Source organism: Corapipo altera, unplaced genomic scaffold (assembly GCF_003945725.1).
Source record: "Corapipo altera isolate COAL_440 unplaced genomic scaffold, ASM394572v1 0, whole genome shotgun sequence".
NCBI classification, from domain to species: domain Eukaryota; kingdom Metazoa; phylum Chordata; class Aves; order Passeriformes; family Pipridae; genus Corapipo; species Corapipo altera.
Genome location: NW_020884872.1, coordinates 25,722,548 through 25,743,611, shown reverse-complemented (window position 1 = coordinate 25,743,611; position 21,064 = coordinate 25,722,548). Strand labels below are relative to the sequence as shown.

At 37.7% G+C, this 21,064-nt stretch overlaps 1 protein-coding gene across 10 annotated transcripts in view; it reads right to left on the bottom strand.

Annotated features, from left to right (window-relative positions):
• Positions 1-21,064, bottom strand: part of MCF2L (MCF.2 cell line derived transforming sequence like) — a 159,209-nt gene that overhangs the window by 2,404 nt on the left and 135,741 nt on the right. For 6 of the 10 annotated variants that reach the window (XM_027640237.1, XM_027640245.1, XM_027640271.1 and 3 more), the window contains 21 exons: positions 20,729-20,920; positions 19,847-20,006; positions 19,631-19,701; positions 18,507-18,583; positions 17,377-17,443; positions 13,727-13,842; positions 12,658-12,727; positions 11,358-11,450; positions 11,117-11,209; positions 10,235-10,360; positions 9,308-9,529; positions 8,666-8,758; positions 8,060-8,138; positions 7,858-7,930; positions 6,476-6,591; positions 5,737-5,823; positions 4,850-4,909; positions 4,426-4,500; positions 978-1,108; positions 251-363; positions 17-120 (listed from right to left, as the gene is read on the bottom strand). In XM_027640237.1, coding sequence (XP_027496038.1) covers positions 17-120; positions 251-363; positions 978-1,108; positions 4,426-4,500; positions 4,850-4,909; positions 5,737-5,823; positions 6,476-6,591; positions 7,858-7,930; positions 8,060-8,138; positions 8,666-8,758; positions 9,308-9,529; positions 10,235-10,360; positions 11,117-11,209; positions 11,358-11,450; positions 12,658-12,727; positions 13,727-13,842; positions 17,377-17,443; positions 18,507-18,583; positions 19,631-19,701; positions 19,847-20,006; positions 20,729-20,920 — 2,218 coding nt within the window. The remainder of the gene's footprint in view (positions 1-16; positions 121-250; positions 364-977; positions 1,109-4,425; positions 4,501-4,849; positions 4,910-5,736; positions 5,824-6,475; positions 6,592-7,857; positions 7,931-8,059; positions 8,139-8,665; positions 8,759-9,307; positions 9,530-10,234; positions 10,361-11,116; positions 11,210-11,357; positions 11,451-12,657; positions 12,728-13,726; positions 13,843-17,376; positions 17,444-18,506; positions 18,584-19,630; positions 19,702-19,846; positions 20,007-20,728; positions 20,921-21,064) is intronic. The other 4 variants (XM_027640303.1, XM_027640312.1, XM_027640265.1 and 1 more) reach the window with 3 other exon arrangements.

Sequence of the window (21,064 nt, the reverse complement as noted above, 5' to 3'; positions counted from 1 at the left end):
CATTTAAAATACCTACCAGAGCTGCTCAAAGACTGAGCTGATTTTGAATTGCCTATGAGCATCAGCACATTGTTTGCTGGGATCCAACCTTCTCTACCAGTGCTCAGGTTCTTCACATACCTAAAAAATATATATAAATAAAATTAAGAGTCCGATTGCTTCATTTGATGCCCTTGAAAATTTTGCCCTAAACATCTGCCTTCCAAACACAGTTCTGCGTATAAAAATTTCCAAACACAGATCTGCGTACCAAAGTCCATCCTCCCCTTCACGAATCAGTTGAACTAGATCTCCACTTTTCACTGTAAATTCTTCAGAAACTCCTTTCTCATAATCAGTCACAACTGTATATTTACCAGGAGTCTAAATGCACACAGAGGAAAAACAAACAAATTATTTCTATTGAGTACTTTAAGGTACGTTGCAGCTTTTGTTATGAAATTATAGTACTTTTCCCTTCTTTCTCATGCACCTACATGCTGAAGAGGTTGTAAATATACATACTGAGGCAGTAAAACTCTGATTGATTACATGCAAATTCAGTACATGAATTCTCACACCCTGAAAAACATTCAGTGAAATGCTTCCATTATAACAATTAATTCATATGTCTACAGAAAATAAAAGAAAAAAACCCCAACAATACCAAGCTGGCAAACTCGTGACATGATGTACATGTGGAAACCTGTTGACATGGTAGCTGATCATGTCATCACTTGACTGCTGTAGCATGGCATAAGCAGACACAACTCACTAGTCTGTAGGTATGCAAAGGCACAGATGGACCTTCTGAATTTACAAACACAGGGCCAATTCAGGAGAAGGGGATCTTCTCCACTGCCCTAGGAATTTTGCCCAGCTGAGCATTTCAAGGCAGACACTTTCCTTCCAGCAAGCTTCAAAAGCATTCCTGTACATTGCCACACACAATGCATTGGTATCATTGCTTAGTACAATAGCAAAGCATTTCTGGTTACCAGCTTCATCTCGCCTCCTCCTCCTCCTCCTCCTTCTTCCTCCGCATCTGATGAATTCAGTGGTTCTTCAGCACTAGACCAGCCGTCATTTTCTTCAGATGCATCAAGAGAATGGGATGGTTTGGCCCAACCTTGTGGAATAAACAGCTGACTGTTAGCTTAGGAGCAGTGAGCTACCAACCGGGAGGAACGTTCTTCCCAATGATAAGCTCTTATAGCAATCAACATGAACAGGAGAAAAACTGTACAGACAAAAGTTATTACAGTCACTGGGTGACATTAATTGCTGGCAAAAGCTGGCCTGCTTCCATCAGAGTAAATGGAGCTGTAGCAATGCACAATTTGGTCCTTTGGATTTATATAAAGAGAAACGAATGGAGAGAATGCAAATTCCTGACTAAAAAGTAAATACATATAAATATTTGTATAATAAATATATATTATACAAAGATGAATGGTGGATAGATACTCTTTTTTTTGGGAGGAGATAGAAGACAGAAAGGTACACTTTTGGGGAAGAGGTTGACACCAAGGGATGTCACCCAAAGCAACCTAAACAGCCTGCTGGAATAAGGGATGAATGGGGAATGCCTCCTTCAAACCATTAAGCACTTAGAGCTGTCAAGAAATTCAACACAAGCTACAAGTACTGTGTACTTCACCTGATCAGGTAGCTCATTATTTAAGGGTGTTCAGGCTGACACAAGGATACTTAAGCACACTGAGTTATCTTGGTGTTAAGTCATTGCACCAGACACTACAAGAAAAATCTCCTGCCTGTCATTTATTCCTTATTCTCTCTCAGGGTGAAGCATTTCATTTATTTATAAAGCTGAATCACATCCACAGTGCACAAAATCCTTTTCCAAATAAAAGTACGGTAAGTTTTTAGTGAGATGCTTTATATTGATGTCAGCAGCTGTCAATAAATGTATCGAGTTCATAATGAAAAAAAAAGTCATAATAAAAAAGAGAAATATTTGTAAGTAAGATTTTGTTTCAAGCCAAATAGTAACAACAATGAAACTCAATGAAAAGAATGAAAGGAAGAACAAACCTCCCACTTTTATGTAGCTATTAGTTAAGTTGAGAAGGCACCAGCATTTTTGTGCTTCACTGCTTCCAAGGCTGGTCATGCCAGTGCCTGAGGAAAAAACTGAACACCAGAGTAAAGCCAAAGAAATCTAAGAATCATAGAATTAAATCACACCCAGAGCACACCAAACAGAGTGGGATTTTTACCTCGCCTGTGCTGCTGGATGACCTGCACAAGATTAGAAGTACTGACCCATTTGGCCCTGTCCAGGGTTAAGAATGAACTTCCATCTGTGAAGAAACTGAGTAACAAATTCCTGCTGTATTCCATGATAATTTCCTTGGATACTTACATCATCTAGTTGGCTTGTTGGACACAGATGAAACCCTTTCCTTTATTTCCAAGTTAAGAACAAAGGAACAAAAAAACCCCCCTGATTTCTCAAAATTGTTCCTAGCTCTCATTAGAAACAGAACCAATGAGTTGCCAAAAAGAAAGGGAAATCACTAAAGTTCTCTGCCTGTAGCCTCATACTCACTGGCCTGCTGATCTGGTAAATTTTGTGTAACAGCTCTTGTTCCTCAGCCTTTTCTTTCCTTATATTTTGTTGATGTGCTAAGAGCAGACAGGCCTGATCCTGCCATAGTGACAATACTACTCCTCCTCATACAAGATGGCACTGGGAAGGGAAGTGGTCACTATGGGCACTGAAATTATGCATGCACATTCAATGTGTATATGTGTATTCTGCATGGTGTGACAATCAGAGTTCTCTATAAAGGCAGGAAAGGTAAGAAAATGATAGGCAGTCTTGAGAAAAGACAAGGTTATGCAGAAATGAGTTTAGATAAGATTGGTGCCAGGAAAACCATTTGACGCTTCTCTTCAGAATCTGTCTCAAGTTTCTTCACAGAGCTATGACCTGCCTACAACATGTGATTCTGACACTAAATCATTTTCCTTGAGCTCACTGCATGCAAATCAGAGCAATACAGCAGTGAAAGGAAATGAGTGGGGGCAATGCACTGCACTGGGAAGTTGTGATCATCATGTGGTGCAGTTTCACCCCAAAACACCTGGGTCAGCTGCCTGCTTATCCCTCTTTGAACTGGGGAAGGAGAAGAGATGAAGTGTCAGAAAAAAGATCGGAAGGTGCAAGACAAAGGGGAGTTAGTAGATGTTTTAAACTAATTTAGTTGGTTTAGCAGTTTCATAAAGTGCGAGGCGCTGGGACAGAACAGCAAATCAGACAACCCTGTTCCAAGGACTCAATAATTTTACTGTAAGTTAGCAATGATCAAGGACTCTTCCTTGGAAAATTCCAGCATCTATGGAAAGGGCCATAAAACACCCTTTTTCCTGCAGAGAGCATTTCTGGGCCCTCAGGATTTCCATGGTACCTGGAGATCTCAGAGTTTTGACTGCTACCTGCAGAAAATCAACGTTGCAACTTTCATATCCACCCCTGCGGTGTTTCTGCATGTGTCCAGCCTAGGATTACTTTGCTTGCTGCTCAGACAAGGTGACTGGTGTTGCATAGTTTCTGTAGCACAGCAGCTGAACCTGCAATTCCACAGGTAAGACAAAGACTTTGGAAATCTGGAGAGGAGGTTGATGGTAGAGGTTGAAACAACTTCATCTTTAGATGAATATTTTCTAAAGGAGATGGTGGTGGAAAGAGACAGGAAGAGGAGGACTGCTCTTCTTGTCCTGTCTAGTGAATTAACCCTAGGGATTTGTACTGAAACCTTCACCAACAGCCTTACTGGTTAGAAATGGGTCGTTTAACTGAAATGCATTTCTATTCTCTGCTTAGCTGTGAGCTAGGAGAACAGGAGGCAAACTGCTGCAAGGGGTTCAAGTTAAGTCATTTGGGGTTCACAGGGTGGTGAGAATTGCCCACTATCACCCAAAGAAAGATGCAACAGGGCAGTGACTACTGTAAGAAATGCAGATCTAAAATGGAAATTCCACATGACAGTGATCTGGATACATGAGTTTCAGATTTTTTTTTTCTTTTTTTAAAAGTTAAATCCTTTCCACAAGGGGCACAGTGTCAGAGGGATGCTAACACATGGAAAACCATGTGTCTCATAGCAACTGGACACCCTTGTAAGTCATTAAACACCCAGCTTCTGGTTATTTCTTCAGCAGCAGACCTCTTTCCCACTGTCTTCCCCTAAAAAACTAGTTAGCCATATGCTACTTTATTTGATACCAAGTTAAAACTTCAACTGGTTTTGCTATCAAAAACAATGTATACAGAACCTGAAAGATCCACTTGGAAGAACAACTGATATCAATACTGCTGCACACAACAGCACCCTACAGGTATCCCCAGCACTCTGACATAACATATTACATGAGGGATGTGTGGATATTTGTGGAGTACAAGATGTGGTATCACTGTACCTCTTAAACCAAAAGGAGTTGGGTCACTCACTACTTCATGTCGTTTAGCTTTTTTGTCAGGACTGGTAGGAGAAGCTGCAGGAGGATGAATAGGCAAAAAAAACAGAAGAGAGATATTGAAGAACTGGAAAAAAGAGAATAGGTGGATTGCATGCTAAATACCTTTGAGTTTACACTGGAAAACAAGCGGATTTCTGTAATGTAATTTTAGCTGTCATTGTTCCATTGTAGAAGAACAAATTAATTATTTACAAGTAATTATCTGAAAATAAATTGACAAATTTATTCTACAGTAATAGAAGAAAATATATGTAAACTTTTCTAAATGAATGAGACATCAACTGAATATAATTAACTTCAAGTTTAGACAAACATTACCAAATTAAGCAATCATTTTTATAGAAATCTAGTGCTACAGCAATACCTGGTCCTGTAAGAAGGATCATTGGCAATGTCTGGCTTTTAGCAGAAGGAGATGGAGTTTCTGTCAAGGCAAGCATGGGATATTAGTGCTCACCTCATTAGCATTAGATATACAACCCTAGTGTCTCTCCAGAAAGAACTCAAAGGTAATCAGGTTTCAAAAGGCATTCTGGAAAGATATTTTTGGGGAAAAAATATCATGCTCTTGAACAAGTGCCATCATCTTAATGCAATTGATACTGTTCAAAGACAGCTGTTCAAAGCAAGAAGTGACTGTACCAGTGCGATTACTTGGCAGGAGGAAGCAAGAAAGGTCTCAGACTCCTATTGCCTGTTTTAGAAAAAAAGAAGTAAAGACCATTTCTAGAAGAATAGAGAAATCTGTATTTATTTTTCTATCCAGGAAAACAACATTGTCAGCCACATTCTGCTGTAGTTATGCTTTGGGAGTTTTGTTAGAATGGATGCCAATACAGAAATACTCTATAAAACCTTGATTCCTTTTTGCCAAGTACAAGTGCATTTGGGGCAGATCCACTGAAGCTAGAAGCAGGCCAGGTGTCTTATCAGATGACAACTTCCTTCCTCTAGTTTTTCTACAGGAATGAGGCACTCCTTCTTTGGCCTTGACAGTGAGATTGGAGACATTGCACTCCTTCCCTTGCATCTCCAACAGCCCCACTTTTCCCAGCTGTATCTCCCCCTCCCACTCTGCAGCTGCTTTCTCTTGAAATCTCCCTGTCAGTGGCACTGACTTAGGAACCTAGCTTGACCTTAGAAGAACAAGCTAGTGTGTACACTGAAAACCTATCACACTACACACACATACAAGGTGATACTTCAATTACAGCCTTACACAGAAGACAGTCTAGCTTTTTTTAAAATTACCTTTCTGACTTTTCAGTTTAGTAAAGCCCTGCAGTGTAAAGCGCTTTTTTGACAGTACAGAGCATTCTGAGGTAGAGCTACTGTTGTCTACAAAGAAAGAAAGAGACACAGAAAGAAAAGATAGAAGGCCATGAAAAGATCAAGGCAAAAAGTCTTTTGCAGCCCTGCCAGGGAACTTGCATGTTAGGATGAGAAAGGACGAGTGAAAGTCCAGGTACAACATGTGCGGCCAGTTGTTCTTGCTGTGCAGGACCTTGTACTGCCACTGGTTCAGTAAATAATTTCCATGATTGGAACAAAATTAAAGAGAAAAAACAAAACAAACCAAACCTCTTTAGAACAGGTAATGGCAATAAACTTATACAGAGGAAGAGAACCCTGAGAAGATGGGCAGGTTTAAGGGAAGACCTACTGCAGACTTCAGTCTCACAAGTAGTTCCCATCTGCTTTTCGGCGACCATTTATTCAAAATGGCTTTGGGCCTGCCCACACCACGCACTGGAGTGCAGAAATCAAGCCCAAGCTAAGGACAGACGGGACCAACATGTTGGTGCAGTGTGGGCAGCACTTTGTTGGTGGGCTGCCTTAGGGTTGAAAGCAGCAAAGCCCTGCTTATTCAGGAGTCATGCTGCCTTCCCTGCACTACCGTGGCTACTCTGCTGGTGGATCTGCCTGTGCAACTGCAGTGCAAGGCATGCTTTTCACAATTAAAGACAACTACACGCACGTGTAAACTCACCTTTGCCTTTCTCAGGGTACTTTGGTGCTACTGTAGTGACATAACCTTCTAGACTTGTGAGATCAGCTTTTTTCTCCTCCATTTTTTTGGTATTTCTGATGTGGTTTCGTGAAGGACTGTTTATTGGAAGAAAATTAAGACAATCAATCCATTTCTAGCAAATTTGGGTCTGAACAGGGGTGAGGACCTTCAGTCACAGTTTGTCTTTTACATATATACATATAGGCTGAAAAACATTTATTTGCTACTTCCCAAATCATAGCTTCCAGGACTGAGAAAGTAATTGCTCATTGTGCATTTAAAGACCATGAGCACATACAAATGAGAAACACCTCTCCTAACTGGCTGCAATTGCATGAACTATGGCAGTGGGAGCTACTGAAAAGATGGCTCAGGACAGCTTCCTCTCATTTGCAGCCTACAGGTTCCTCCTGAACACATTAGGAAAAAAAGAAGAAAGATAAAGGAGCTGCCTCTTGGAAGCTCTTAACACAGGAACAGATGAGGGATGAACAAAGTCCTTGGGGTGGATCTTGCAGTTGTATTCCCATCACACCTCCATTTGGGAATGAAATAGAGAAAGACACTCCACAAATACTATATATCTGGGAAATTCTTCCTAAGCAATAAGTAGATGCATAAAAGGTGCAGTGTAGAGAGCTACCAATGCATATTTGAGCACGCACCATGTGGAAACTGAAGATAGGAGCACATGGGCTTATGGGTACATAGATATACACATATGAAAAAACAGAGTAGCAGTGAAGAGCTGTCAGACAAGGACAGAGCAGCAGGTAAGGGACAGAAGAATATACAGGTTGATATGGTGAAAGATGCAAAACAAGAAAAACTTGACTCAGGAGTTGAGACACTGGAAGAATTTACATATCACTTACGTAAAAAAAAAAAAAGGAAAATTGGAAAAAAAGAACAAGAGACAGAGAAAAGATAATGCCCTGAAAAAGACAAAAAGGAATGTTACATTGGACATTGGAAAAGAAAGAAAAGTTTAATCCACATGAAAGAAAAGAACAATGAAGGAGGAAAAAGGCTGCTCCATAAAACTCTTATCTGGACTGTAACATATATAATTAGCTGTTCAACAAGCAGACCCATAATATCACCAGGATTTTGGCTGGCACAGAAAATGACTTTTCTGTGTTATTTTCTATCAACTGGCAAAGTCCAAGCCATTGCTGCTCAGTTTAGCAGTTCTGGATATGTATAAAATCAAAGCTCTATAGCTTTATAGTAGGAAGAGAACTAAAAAGCCTTAAACACAAGGACCAGTATTAAGGGATAGGATTAATGAAGTAATGCAAACCAGATGTATTAGTATATTTACAAGACAGCCAGGCTGATTTGACAACATGTATACTTACCTTGCACAAGATGATGCTGGTAGAGGTAGAGGTAAGCTCTGTGTTTGCTCTAGTGTCCTGTGCTGACTAGCTTCTATAATGGAGGAAAGAAAAAGAACTATTAAAATAGATTTGTGTCCTACACAGAGAAGATATACTGGGCAGGATTTGAAGTTCAAAGAGAAAAGAGATTAAATATATATGTATCTCCAAAATATTTTACCTCTGCATGCCTGCAGTTGACTCGTCAGCACTTTTCTTATTTCATTTACCCAAGTAGTTTTAACTTCAGGGGTTGGTGCCTACCCAAAAATAAATACAATCAGCCATCAAGCACAGAATATTTATTACACAAATAGCTGGATGCCAAAGCACAGCCTCAGAGGAATTTTTCCAGAGGGGCAGACAAAACTCCATCTCCAGTCCTTCTGCTACAAATTAGTTGTAGCAACTGGAACATGCTGAGGCAGAGGCTATGCATGTGTGACAGTAAAACCCCATCTCCCCCAAGCCATCCACTTGGCTTGGCAGTTGGCAGAGCTGGGCAACAATCGGCCCGAGTCAGTGGCAGCTATAGCAATGGTGTACACAATATCCTCTGTGGATATTGTAGAATGTGATTCATTTTTCCCCCAGGAGACTCTTCAATTAAAATATATTAAGAAACTTCCTTATGAATTAATCTGGTGGTGGTTTGGTTTTTTTTCATCCTACATTTCCTCATCACACTCTATTAGTGATATAACAGAGGATTAGGGTTAGACTTCTGCTTCTCTTTTTTTTCCTCTCTCTCCTTTCCCCCCCCCCCAAAGAGAGGCATATTATTTACCTGTATAATGTAAACTTCTTCCCTTGCATTATACCAGATTTCAAATTTTTTTGCATCACCTTTGACATTTTCTGTTATTCCAACTGCAGCCATCTGGAAGCAAAGAGAACAGAAGCTCACTTACCACATTGTAATTACAGTAAGAACAGAAGCAGGTGGATACTAGCATTCTATGGTACCCTATTTCTGAAAAGGAAAACCACATTTGGCTTCTTGCTCAAAGAAATGAATAATATATCATCTGCATGTTGTACACAAGAGATTTAGTGCTTTAGTGCTGGCTATCTTGGAGGAAAGAAAGGTTTAGGTACATTACTTTGAGACTGACTCGTAAGATCTCTCTTAAAACCCAGACCATGGACTCTTACTCTATTTTATACTACCCTGCTCTGCATTTTCTGTGTGATTAATGCAACTGCCGTTCAGCTGACCTATTACCATTTGGACTTTCTCAAAAAACGCCATTTAAGAAACAGCAACACAAAATAACAGAGACCTGCAGTACCAGTCAGGTTTGCCTGAAAGAGTGAAGTTGTCAGTGCAATGCTGCAACACAGCTTTGCAGAGAAAAAGCTAGAATGTTGTACTACTGCAGGCTAAGCCCCCAGTACCTCGACCTTGCTGGACTGTTTGGCATCTTACATTTAAGGAGTGTTTGTAGCTGTAAGAAGGTGCTTTCTCATATCCCTCTCCATTTTCTTCTCGCTTTTTACAGAACAGCACTGCTTTCTCGTGGAGGAAGAGGTGTCGCTGCATTGGCTTGAAACGTGCCAAATCTTTCACCTTCGCATGACCCTTTTTATGATCAGTCCAGACATTGAAGGATCCCTGCATTAAAAGCTTGCCCAGCTCATTCAGGTTTCCCTGGAACAAAAGAAGTGATATTTATAACTACAAGGAGAGAACACTGAACCAAAACACATATTCTGAACAGGTCTTTACAAGTCTGTCATTCCAAGTAATCTCTCACATCAGTGTTTATGTTGGATTTGGAAATGTAATAAAGTTAGAGTTGGATTTTTACAAGTAATTTTCACTGGTCAATGCTGTTCAGGCAGAATTTTACAGTCAAGAGTACCAGTAGCAGAGATACAGAGAACTACACATAGAGAGGGGGAAAGCACAACACAAATATTTGGTTGTTTGTTTTTTTTGCCCAAACTCTGCTCCAAAGATGCTTATATAGTCTTTTGGCTTTTGTTATCTTTCGTAATCGGAAGTTTTGAGTGTATTTTTACACATAGAAATAAAAACTTAGTAGTGACTCCCATTTGGCAGTAACCTAAACCAGACTCTTCAGGACAGTTTTCAGTTTCTAATTCAGTGTCAAGCAAATCAAAGAAAAAAACTTGGGTAGATACAGCAAAATATTATTCATAGCAAGAAAGCTTCAGAAGAGTATAGAGAGATCCATTTTCCATTATTTTCATTACACTATTCAGTTTACAGGTACCTTTTGTAAAATATTATTCTCATTATTTATTAGTACACAGTATAGGGTATGCTTTACATACATCTAAGAAAGAAATGAAAAGAAATTAAAAAGTAAGTAAAAATACTGCTACTCACATCGTAACCTGTAATGGCTATCTGGTGCATAGAATCATTAACTGCTTTAAGAATGCCCAGTATAGAAGTTAGTGCTTCCTGAAGATCTTCAGCACCTTCACAGTTCTTACTATACTTCAGCATTTCCTGAGCAGAAGGGAATGCCAACACACTTAGCTTTGGAAACAGCAACAACTAGGAATGTTCAAATTTTAACTCAATTTGGGAACTCCTCTCTTTACACAAGTTTAAATGTAATTAATTCTTTAAAAGCTGCTAACAGCTCAGTTTTAACTCAAGAGTAGATGTGGCCTGAGGCAAATTTTTAAGCTACTGTTAAATACAACCATTGAAATATGTGTCTGTGTGAGAAATAGTTCTTACTTCAAACATGGCAAAACATTATACATTAATTTGAATAAATTTGTGATATTATATTGCTCTCATTTTGCTCAGTATAGCATGTTAATGTGAATGACAACAGAATCCTTCATAACTGCTGTCTGTCAAGTGCATTTCCTAGAACCCAGCAAAGCAAGCTCCTCCCAAATACTGGGGTGATTATGACTAAATAGTAATAAGTACTTCAGATATTCTTTTCTTTGTTGCAAAGGTTTCTTGGTCCTTCTGATTCCCCTCATCAACTTTTCATTCTTCTCTTCAGCAGAAATCTATGGGCAAAAGTAGTTACACAAGGTGTCTCTGTGTAACATCTGCTTACTAGCAGTTTTTTGACTAAAGAAAAAATAACCGTGTTGAAAGCTGATGGACTGGGATTTATCTGTTTCCATTTATATATCCACTCATTAACTTTTAGGTTTCTCTCCAGCAGGCTGAGAGAAGCAGCATTTAAAAATACAAACGCACAAAACACACTTAGCATTATAGTTCAGTAACACATACCTTTAGCAAGAGTTGATATTTGGTTATTCTTTGAACGGGTTTCAGTAAGTATGAGTCCAAACTGAGTTTGTGATCAAGTTTCCTTTGACATTCCTGTAATCAGTGTTGAATTTCATCAGGACACTAATCAGTATTTGTGTTATTTGTTCTTGAGATGATTAAGTAAAAATAAACCAAACAAAAAACCCAGACCCCAACAAAACCAAAACCCCTGTTATTTTAGGGATTCAAGCAAGCATACCTGAAAGAATACGGAATCTGAAAACTGCCTCCACAAACTTTCAGATCGAGGTTTATTTTGACAGTATTTTTCATAAATCTGGAAGTCTTCCATCTGGAATTGGGGAGACAAGAAAAAAGTTAATAAATTCTTGTTACTTTAACAGACAAAGTTCATAAGATTTTTTTTTCATAATCACTAATGTTATGAAAAAAAACACCACCAACAAAAATTGACTCATTGTTTTTTGCTTGAGATGCCTCAAGGAATTGCAAAATCACCAATTTTGTAATGGCTCCTATTTTGGTACTTAGAACAACGGAATAAAATGTTCCCATTATTTTTTTGCCTCAGTTGAATGTTAAACATCTTACAAAGAAGTAAATATTGTTTTTACAAATATATTTCTATTACAATATGAAAAATATTTTTATAAATGCCCAACCACGAGTCCCTCTGTGCAACTTTTTAAAAAGACTTTGTCCTTTTTCTTCATTTTCATTTCAGGAATGTGTTTTTCACTGGGAGTCATGCTAAGATAGATCAAGCAATTTGTTTCCCCTTATCATTTTGGCACCTAAATAGCATGACTTCAGCACTTATTGAATGGAAAAGGAAATAAATACTGTTGAAAATGCCATAGTAACTTTAGCTGTAAATGAAAGACCAGGTAGGAAATCAGCAGATACAGAAGTACCTCTGTCCCTCTGTTTTAGGAAACTGCATCTCCATGGATGCCAGTAAATAGAAGGAGGAGGGATGGCTCCACTCAGGGGCTTTAGAGCATCAATAGATAACAAAACCAGGAGATTGATTTCCATAAACACATTTATATTTAGCCTGTAGTATACTTTAGGTGAGACCATGTTTTAATAAATCCCAGATTAAAAAAGTTTGATTTTGTCATAAATTTCTATATTTTTATATTTTTCTATATTTTGGACTTACTCTGTTGAGATGTACTCTTTAAAGAAAACAGGAAAGAACAATAACAACGATCCAATAAAGAAGTCTAACCAAGTAAACAAACCATTTATTGTGAAACAATGCAGTGCATGACTCCTCTTCATGCTTTCCTAACTGCCACCTTAAAAAAAGCAGTTTTCTTTTAACGAGACAGTAGCTTTTTCTAACAAAATTAATTACCCTGCACAGGGGAAAGTATCCCCATCTCTCAGTTAACATCTACATTGTCAACCTATTACATGCTCAGGACAAACAAAAGGGATGTGGTGGTAATTACTACATGAAAATCACACTCATACATTACAGTCCTAGAGAGGCTTATGAACAAAGTGCCAGCGAAAGATGACACACATACCTGATCCAGAAAGCACCGTCCTACTAGTTCTGGGTATTCTACATAGTTTTCTAATTCTCTCAAGAATATTCTATGAGGAAGAAGATTTTCTTAGAGCACACGTTAAAAAAAGTTATCATAAATGTTCACACTCTTGTAACCTGTTTTCTAAACTTTTGGAAACAGCTGTAATTCTGTACTATGAAACTAAACAAAATTCTCCTAGATTATGTACTTTAAAAGGCATAGCAAATTAAACCAAACATTCTGACCAATTTCTTTTAGTTTACTATTGCTACAACTGAAATAAAATATCAGACTGGGGAGGGAAGGAGGATTTTGTTTCCCTGCCTTATGTATTCAGTAGGATTTATACAGTTCAAAGTGTTTGGGCTTTCCTTCCAAATACGACAAACCAACCAAACCCCATGTTCCCAAATCTAGAAAAAAACCCCACCCCCCAAAAAAAAAAAAATCAGTGGCTAAACCTTCCATTCTAGTTTTGCCTGAAAAAGAAACAACTATTTAATATGCTTAACTTCTCTTGAAAATCAATTTATCTTTACTATCAATTTAAATATTATCCTGTGAAGAAATACCTCTCTAGCAGCAAGGACTCAAACTTCAGAGGTCACTCCATATATATTTTTAATATATAAAAATATTATTAATTTTATACATCTGTAGATATATAAAATTAATCAGCCTCAACCAGATGTAAGAGTTGAGACAACCCCTTAAGAATTGAGAATCTGTGGTTTAGAATAGTAATTTACTTTTCACAGCAAATATCACAAAAAACTAAAAGAAACCTAAAGAAACCTTATTTTAATTAGCTTGCAGATCCAAATAACTTGCTTCAGGAAGAGGACTACAATGCAAAATTTTACCTCTGTACTGCAAATATGCAGTTTCACACACCTTCACTCATCTTTTATAGATATTTTGTTTTATCTCTTCTATGTAATACAAATATTGACGAGCAGACAGACAAGTAGAACTCAGTAAGGCTCTTTTAGCAATGTAAAAAAATTAAAAAGTAAAGAATCCCATGCAAAAGCTATTTTTAGATCTGAATGCAAATCCCCACCTGTTGTGAAAGTGATAAATTTCTTCCATATTCCCAAACAAGATATCCTTCTTATTCTGGAGTTCTGGTGAAATGAGATGAGCCATTAAGGGGTTGTCCATCTCTGCAGCATAACCCTGCAACACAGGGGAGAGGTACAATGATTTTCTCCCTTTACCTGCAGTACTCCCCTCTCTGACATGGCAGTCTGCCTTCAGCCTGATAGCAAAGAAAGAGCTCAGTATTAATCATGAAAAAAACATACAAAATCTGGTTTTCCATCAGCCCAGTCAGATACACACACAGTTTTTAGAAAGACACTTTAATAATTCCTGCGATTCTAGTTAAGCAAGGATGAAAAATTTCGCAATCATTTTCACGAAGGAAAGGCTCTGTATTCCCATACTGCTTACAAACTATAGTTCATACTCTTCCTGTTAAGGCTTTTCACATCTGAGTTTAAAGTCAAAATTCCAGTACACACACAAACCTTCATGGCTGTCTCAGCTGTTTGTATGAAGGAACAAGCTCACTGTGGTTATCTCTGCAGGTAACAGAAATCATTGAGCTACAGATTCTACCTTCAAAGCACTTTCATTAGCTTTGGTACCAAAAGCCGTAATTGTAGATTCTAACATCTTCCATTTGTCATATAAGCACACATCTGTTTATCTGGCACAGATAAGGACAAGAGTACAAAGGTGGCTTTAGCCCAAGACTGTGTTCTCCTCTGGTCCCGAGGTCATTAATCGGTGTTCTCTCAAAACACCAAAAAACCCCTAAACACTCCCACCCACCCCTAACCCCCACCAAAACATCCCCAACCAATCAAACAGAAAAGTGCAAGAATGCTCCAGTACTTCCATTAAAAGCAGATTTCTTAATGTAAGTACATTTAGAAATGTACTCTTGTGGTTTGGTTTTTGTTTGTTTGTTTTATTTTTTTAAACACACGGTGATCATTACATTAGTTACACTGATTATAATAAACTACACCAAATTATAACAAACTGACAAATTAAAAGAAAGGATAAGCAAAAGTGCACCTACAATTAGGAATTTCAATTTCAAAGTGTGGTCCAAAGCACAAAAAGTAGAACTAGTTAGTAAAGTCAGCTAACCTGAAGAATTCAAGCATTTGGATAGGACAGTGACTAATTTTTTTTAAAAAAACAGAATCATCCCTTTAAAAATCTTGATATTTTTTCCTCAGTCACCACATAAAAAAAAAAAAGGAAAAAAAACAGTGGTCTAGGCGAAGATGCTGGAGCTAATAGATAGTTAACTATCGGTCCCCTCCCATATCTCTACCCCAAACAGAAAAATGCAGAGTCTGAAAGAGAGAGGGTAGAATAAATAAATTAATAAAAATGGTACAGCCTTAAAATTTATAAAAATAATCCATATAAAATCAAGTTAAACATTTTTAACAGGGAAGGAACAACTGCAGTGACCATGCAGTTCATATGAAGAGATACATAAAGAGAATGATTCTTTTCCACTTGAAGTAAAGCTGATGCTGAACATAGCAGCATAGTCAATGCTGGCATAAAGACGGGATATCTAATTTAATTGAGTTCAAAAGAAGCCTGATAGAGCTGATTACTTTGGAATTTTGAAAGAACAAAAGCATGAAATCCACACACTGACAAAAAACTTTAGTCAATTTTTTTCCACCTTAGGCTGATGTAGTACTCATTTTTAAAATTTAATATAAAACCTTCATGTTTTACTACTTATGCAGTAGTTGTGTTTTAAGGAGAGAGCAAGCTACTTTATGCAGCCACAGAGATTACCTAATCTTACTTAAAGAATATAAAAGGTTTTGCTTAGTCTTTCTTATTAAAAGACTCTAAAATCCTTAATGCTCATTGAAAGATATGACAAGACACAGGTAAGGAAATGTATTTGAAAGCTGTTCTAAAAGCATCAAAGTAAACAAAAAAAGGTGCAGAATTCAATATCTAAAACCAGAGTAGTCCAGTATTTTTTCCCAGTAAAAATTACTGAATTTCACAGACTAAAGTGGGATGATTGTGGTTATTAATAAAAGAAAAACGACCAAAATTGCATAAAAGTAGTGATAGCAGTTTCCCAATAATCAATCTTGGGAACTACCTTGCTTTTTTTTTCTATCAGAATCCTTGGCAGACAGAAGATGCATGGCAAATAAACATGACATAATAAGAAGACACACTGTCCCTACAAAGGAGTATCAGGTTATTTTACATGAAAAATGGAAAGACTATTAAGAATAGGAGAAACAAAGAAACTGGGTGAACAGCCAGAACTATGGATTAATAACAAGAATTACTTGAAAGCTGGAAGACTGCCACTGAACCATACCTCAGCATGTATTGATCCAGAATTACTGCTGGCAGCCCCAATAACCCAAGTTCAAGAGAGAGGAATCCCAAACAGCAAGGAGTCACAGAGAAGTGTGCCTGGCATGGTCAGAGAACTGAAGAGTCTATCACCCTGGCAGAAAACCAAGACAGCAAGACAAGGGTTGCACTATACTCTATGGAAAACAAAAGTAATACTATGGGAATAGAAAGATTCTGCAAAAACCCTTCAGCCGTAGCAGTAAGGACCAAAAATCCTCCAATTATTCAAGTTCTTGATTTTATGGACTAGAACTGTACAGATGGCATTGCATACAAAAGCAGAGAATAAAACTATTATTCAGGTCCACTCCAGACCCATCTTGCCTTATTACCATGTGTCAAACCATCCTAGTGTAATCAACACTTCTAGCACTTGGACTGGGCACAGAACATAAATACTATAGGAAGCCGGGCACAAACTAGCAAAACCAGGACAAGGTCCAAAACTCTCATACAGTACCCTTACTTGAAGGTATGTACTCAGAAATTATCAATCCTGGCCAATAACTTAAGACAGCTCCTATCTAGGAGCTTAATATTGGTATGGACACTAAGAGTACTCACTTGGCTCAATTCCAATTCATCCTGATTATAATAGTTCATCCCTAGTTATCTACAACTTCATCATCCCCTACAGTCAAGTACAAGAAAATACGACACATCCATATCTGAAGACTTAAACTTGAGGAACAACAGAATAGCGCAGTGCAATCGTGCAAGCAACTCTGCAGTACTGCAATTGTGCCTCCTTAAGTGTGGAGCAAAAGGAGCACCTTTGATTCCTTGATGATTTCAAACAAGGATATTACTAAAAGGCATTCTGTTCCCACAGTTGTACCCAAGACGTGGAAGATGACAAAGACACGCAAAGAGGGATGCAAGAAACAAATTTTCTCCTCTGACACAAGATTCTCTTGATGTAGATTCACATTCTTGTGTGACACATGACCTTCCTGGAGCTGACCCAAGATTCTGGAAAGAATTCTGCAGGAATCAATGACCATTACAGATCTCACTATGTCCCACCTAAATACTAAGTCATATCTTATTTTCTGCTCAATCTGTGTTTTCTGATAGAAAAAAATCTAGTTGTATGAATATTTCTAGAAAAAAATTGCGCATTGCTGCCTCTGTGAAAATATGATGAGAAAGGAGAGATACAATGATCATACTGCTTGACAGGACAAACAGAGGCTTTACAGTGGTAAGGAAAACATAAGAGCATCCATGAAATGGAAAAGACAAGTAGATTCACTAGCAGCCAGAGTGAAATTTAATCTTTACCTCAAGAACACAGAGAAGTTCTTCCACATATGCTCGTTCAGTCTCAATAAGTTCATTAATTACATGCCTGTGGACAAAGAATGACAATTAAGGTGGGCCTATTCACTCATGCGAAGTAATGAGGCAACATTAACTTTGTCTGTGTTTCTACTTTACTTTAGACAATAAAAGAACAATTTCCAGGTAATGGAAAATGTGATGTTTCATGGATATTTCTGTCAGCAGTTGATATATCCTTATTGAGAGATATGTATTTTTAAAACATTTTAAATTTTTTGAAAATGTGTTTAAACAGACAAAAAGTCAAATCTAATAGTTAAAGTGTTGTAGTAACTAAATTGAAGCTGTGAAGCCTTTTATCACTGTACATACAAACTCTGGTTACGCTGTATTCATAAGTATCATGGAAGCTGGAGTTAGAGCTGCATAGGATTATCAAATACGGACTTAAAACCACACTGGTGATTTTAAATTAGAGGCATTTAGGGCACACTTCAAATATCTCAACACTGCTTTAATTTCCCTAACATTCAAGCAACATACATTCCTCCAGCTCCCTTCCTTTGTGATTCTGTATGTTGTAACACAAGGTTGTAACAGTGAAAAGATCATATAAGTAGCCAGTTTACAGGTGAAAATGCAAGATCTGCTATATGCATTGCAGCTACCAAGTTATTTCTTTAATAAAAGCGATGCTATTCAGTTTTTATACAAATGAGTTTTGGTAACATTTATCAAAACAGGGACTAAAAAGAGTCCAACAAAAAGACAGTCTTGAAGCACGGAGACCAAAACCTCCAATAGATTTACAGGAGGCTTATTACTCAAAACTATGTCATCTCTGAAATGAAAATATGTCGTTATCCTGCCATAGCATCACCTCTCCGCAGCAAAGGTAGAGTCTAATACTACACAAACTATAAATAATGCTGCAGACAGACTGAAATATCTTCCTTTGTGTACAGAGCAGAGCCAATGCATTTCAAAAAGCACTGAGGCTTATTTCAAAGAAGCATCTTATCAAAGACACTTCCAGAGAAATGTCTTATCAAATCCTTAGCCAAACTCAGGCTTTGCTGAAACCAAATCAGAAAAAAAGCACACTTTTTTGCTTATCAAAATATGCTTACTGTCGTAACACAGCTAGGTTTTCTTCATCATCCATTGTAGATCCTCCTCTGCTTTGATGCAGGTCAGTCATTTCACTCTAAAGAAAGAAACAAATAAACAATGAAAAAAATTAATCATGGCATCACATATGGGGGGAAAATGCTTTAAAATACAGAGCTTTGTGCTCAGGTCTACTAGTATGCCTTTTCACTGGAAAGACTGTACTCCATTAAAAATTAAGGCAATTCGCAAGAATGCCGCAAAAAAAATCCAAATCATCCTGAAGATCTTGAAGCACACAACATTTGGACACAAGAAGTCCTCCACGAGAGGCCAGTTTCAAAAAGAATGTGGTTCAAAGTCCCTTTTTCAGGAAGACAACATCAAAGCATCAGCATAATCTTGTAGGCAACACTGGCCTTAGTCTGTTTTCCAAGCTAAAAATAAGGTACTGTGCTTACTTTCTAGTTCTTGACACAGAGATTCACTCTTAAAACTCCTACTGTAATGGCTAAACTTAACTGTGGCTTGCTGAAAAAAAGAAAGAGGCTCTGCTTTCGACCCCACCTTGAACTAACCCTGTTCTCCAAATGTTGTCTGTCCTGGTCATGTGGTCCTGCTTTTCTCCTTGCATTGCCTTTTGCTGAACCTTCGCTGAGTTGATTCAACTCTCTAACTCAGTGAGAAACTATTTGTTTCTGTTTCTGCCATCAGGTTACTTTCCTTGCTGGATGTAGGGCAGGAAGACCATCTCCACTTGGGAATGGCAACCCATTAGTTCAGGTGAAGCTGTCTTGGAGCCAATGAGAACTACCTCTTCACTCTCACCAGTTTTAAGAGTAGCCAATTACTACTGGCAAATAATAAATGTTTCCTGTTCATAGATTTTATATTTTGCTGCCCTTAACATTTTTCCTAATACTGGCAACTATTTACTTTACCTTCCCTCATACTCAGCCCAGCAACAAAGCAGCCTCTATTTAAACCATGTGACTGTTTCACCAGAGTTACTTCTATAGGGACAACACCATCCCTTTTCCAGTGGAATTGCCTCATCCTTCTTGAGAGTTCCTGAATATTCCATTGTATTATGACTTTCTCAAGCAGCACATACATGAAAAAAACAAAGGGAAAAAAAAATTACCTTTCCTCTTCTGTAGTTTACCCTCCGAAGTGCACTGCTTTCTGAGTTGGGTACATATTCTCTTTGAAGACCTAAGTAGGTAAACCAGAATCAAACAGCAATTAAAACTTGATCAGATCTGACACAGATGTCTGTGCAACCACAAATTATGGCTGAAAGTTTCTTTAAGTTTCTCAGCATAGCACAGAAAAATTAAAGGCTGATACAGTTACTTACCTGGAGAGGTACAAGGAGATTTTACAAATGCTTCTGGTCTTGGTGCAACAGGCTGAACAGGACGTGTCTGCTTAGCTGCCAGTTTCTTAAGACTTATTTGTCTCTTTTGAAACATTTCTTCCATACTTTCTTGCTTCTGGAAAACCTTTTGCACGTGATCCTACCATTGCCATAGAAATAAAAAATAACTTAAGATAATAATTTAAATAATTTATTAAAATTTTTAAATTCCTGTCAGAGACCTATCAACAAGTTATATTGACATTTAGCTCATGCTGATTTGAAATTGCAATTACTTTTATACCACGTATGGAAATATTATTCTAATTCTTCTCTCCTAAAAAGGCATAATTTACTGTCATTTAGTACATTTAAAAATTGGAACATCATAAAGTATTTTGTGTGCTTGTTATGGAGAAATCTGGAATTCAGGTTTTCAATTTAAAAAAAGGAAAAGTTTTTTTGGCAGTGTCTAAAGGTTCTGTTACACGAAGAGATCAATCAAGAGGAAAAGGGATATGTTCTCAAGTTTTTAACAAAAACACCAAAAGCAGTTACAAACCAGAAGTGTGCAAATATCAAGGACAGAAAGTATCATGGTTTTGCTACTTAAAAAAAAAAGATACTTCAAATACTCAGGAGAATTTTTTCTTTAAAAGCAATCCTACTGTCTGAAAAAACTGAAGCAGTTATTAAAAGACTCTGAAATCCTTAATGCTCATCCAAAGATATGACAAGACATAGGTAAGGAAATGTGTAGGCTTTACAATTCCCAGGTATAACTCCTAGTACTGATTATTTAGCTTTATCAATGGCAGTACAAGAGAGCAATTCTAAAATAAACAAATTGACACACAGATACACATAAACGTCGTTTGGTACCTTTAGGTCCTCATTGAGGATGTGTGCATACTCTCTGTAAATTTTATTCAACTCCTTGATTTTATTGCCAGCACCAGTATCCAGGAATTTCTCAATCTCCTGTAATGCTGATTCTGCACCATCCTGAGACTGACACTTGTCTACTGGCTGTGAAGCCAGCAGATAAATTCCTTCATCACACCACTTCATAGACTAGAAACAGAGAAGAGAACAGGCTCAGAATGCACCAGTGTCAGCATCAAACACTAAGAGGCCTAAAACACCTCATACCTCTACTTATGATGTATTCAGCTACTTAAGGATGAAATTTCCAACACACAAAGATAATACTACCTA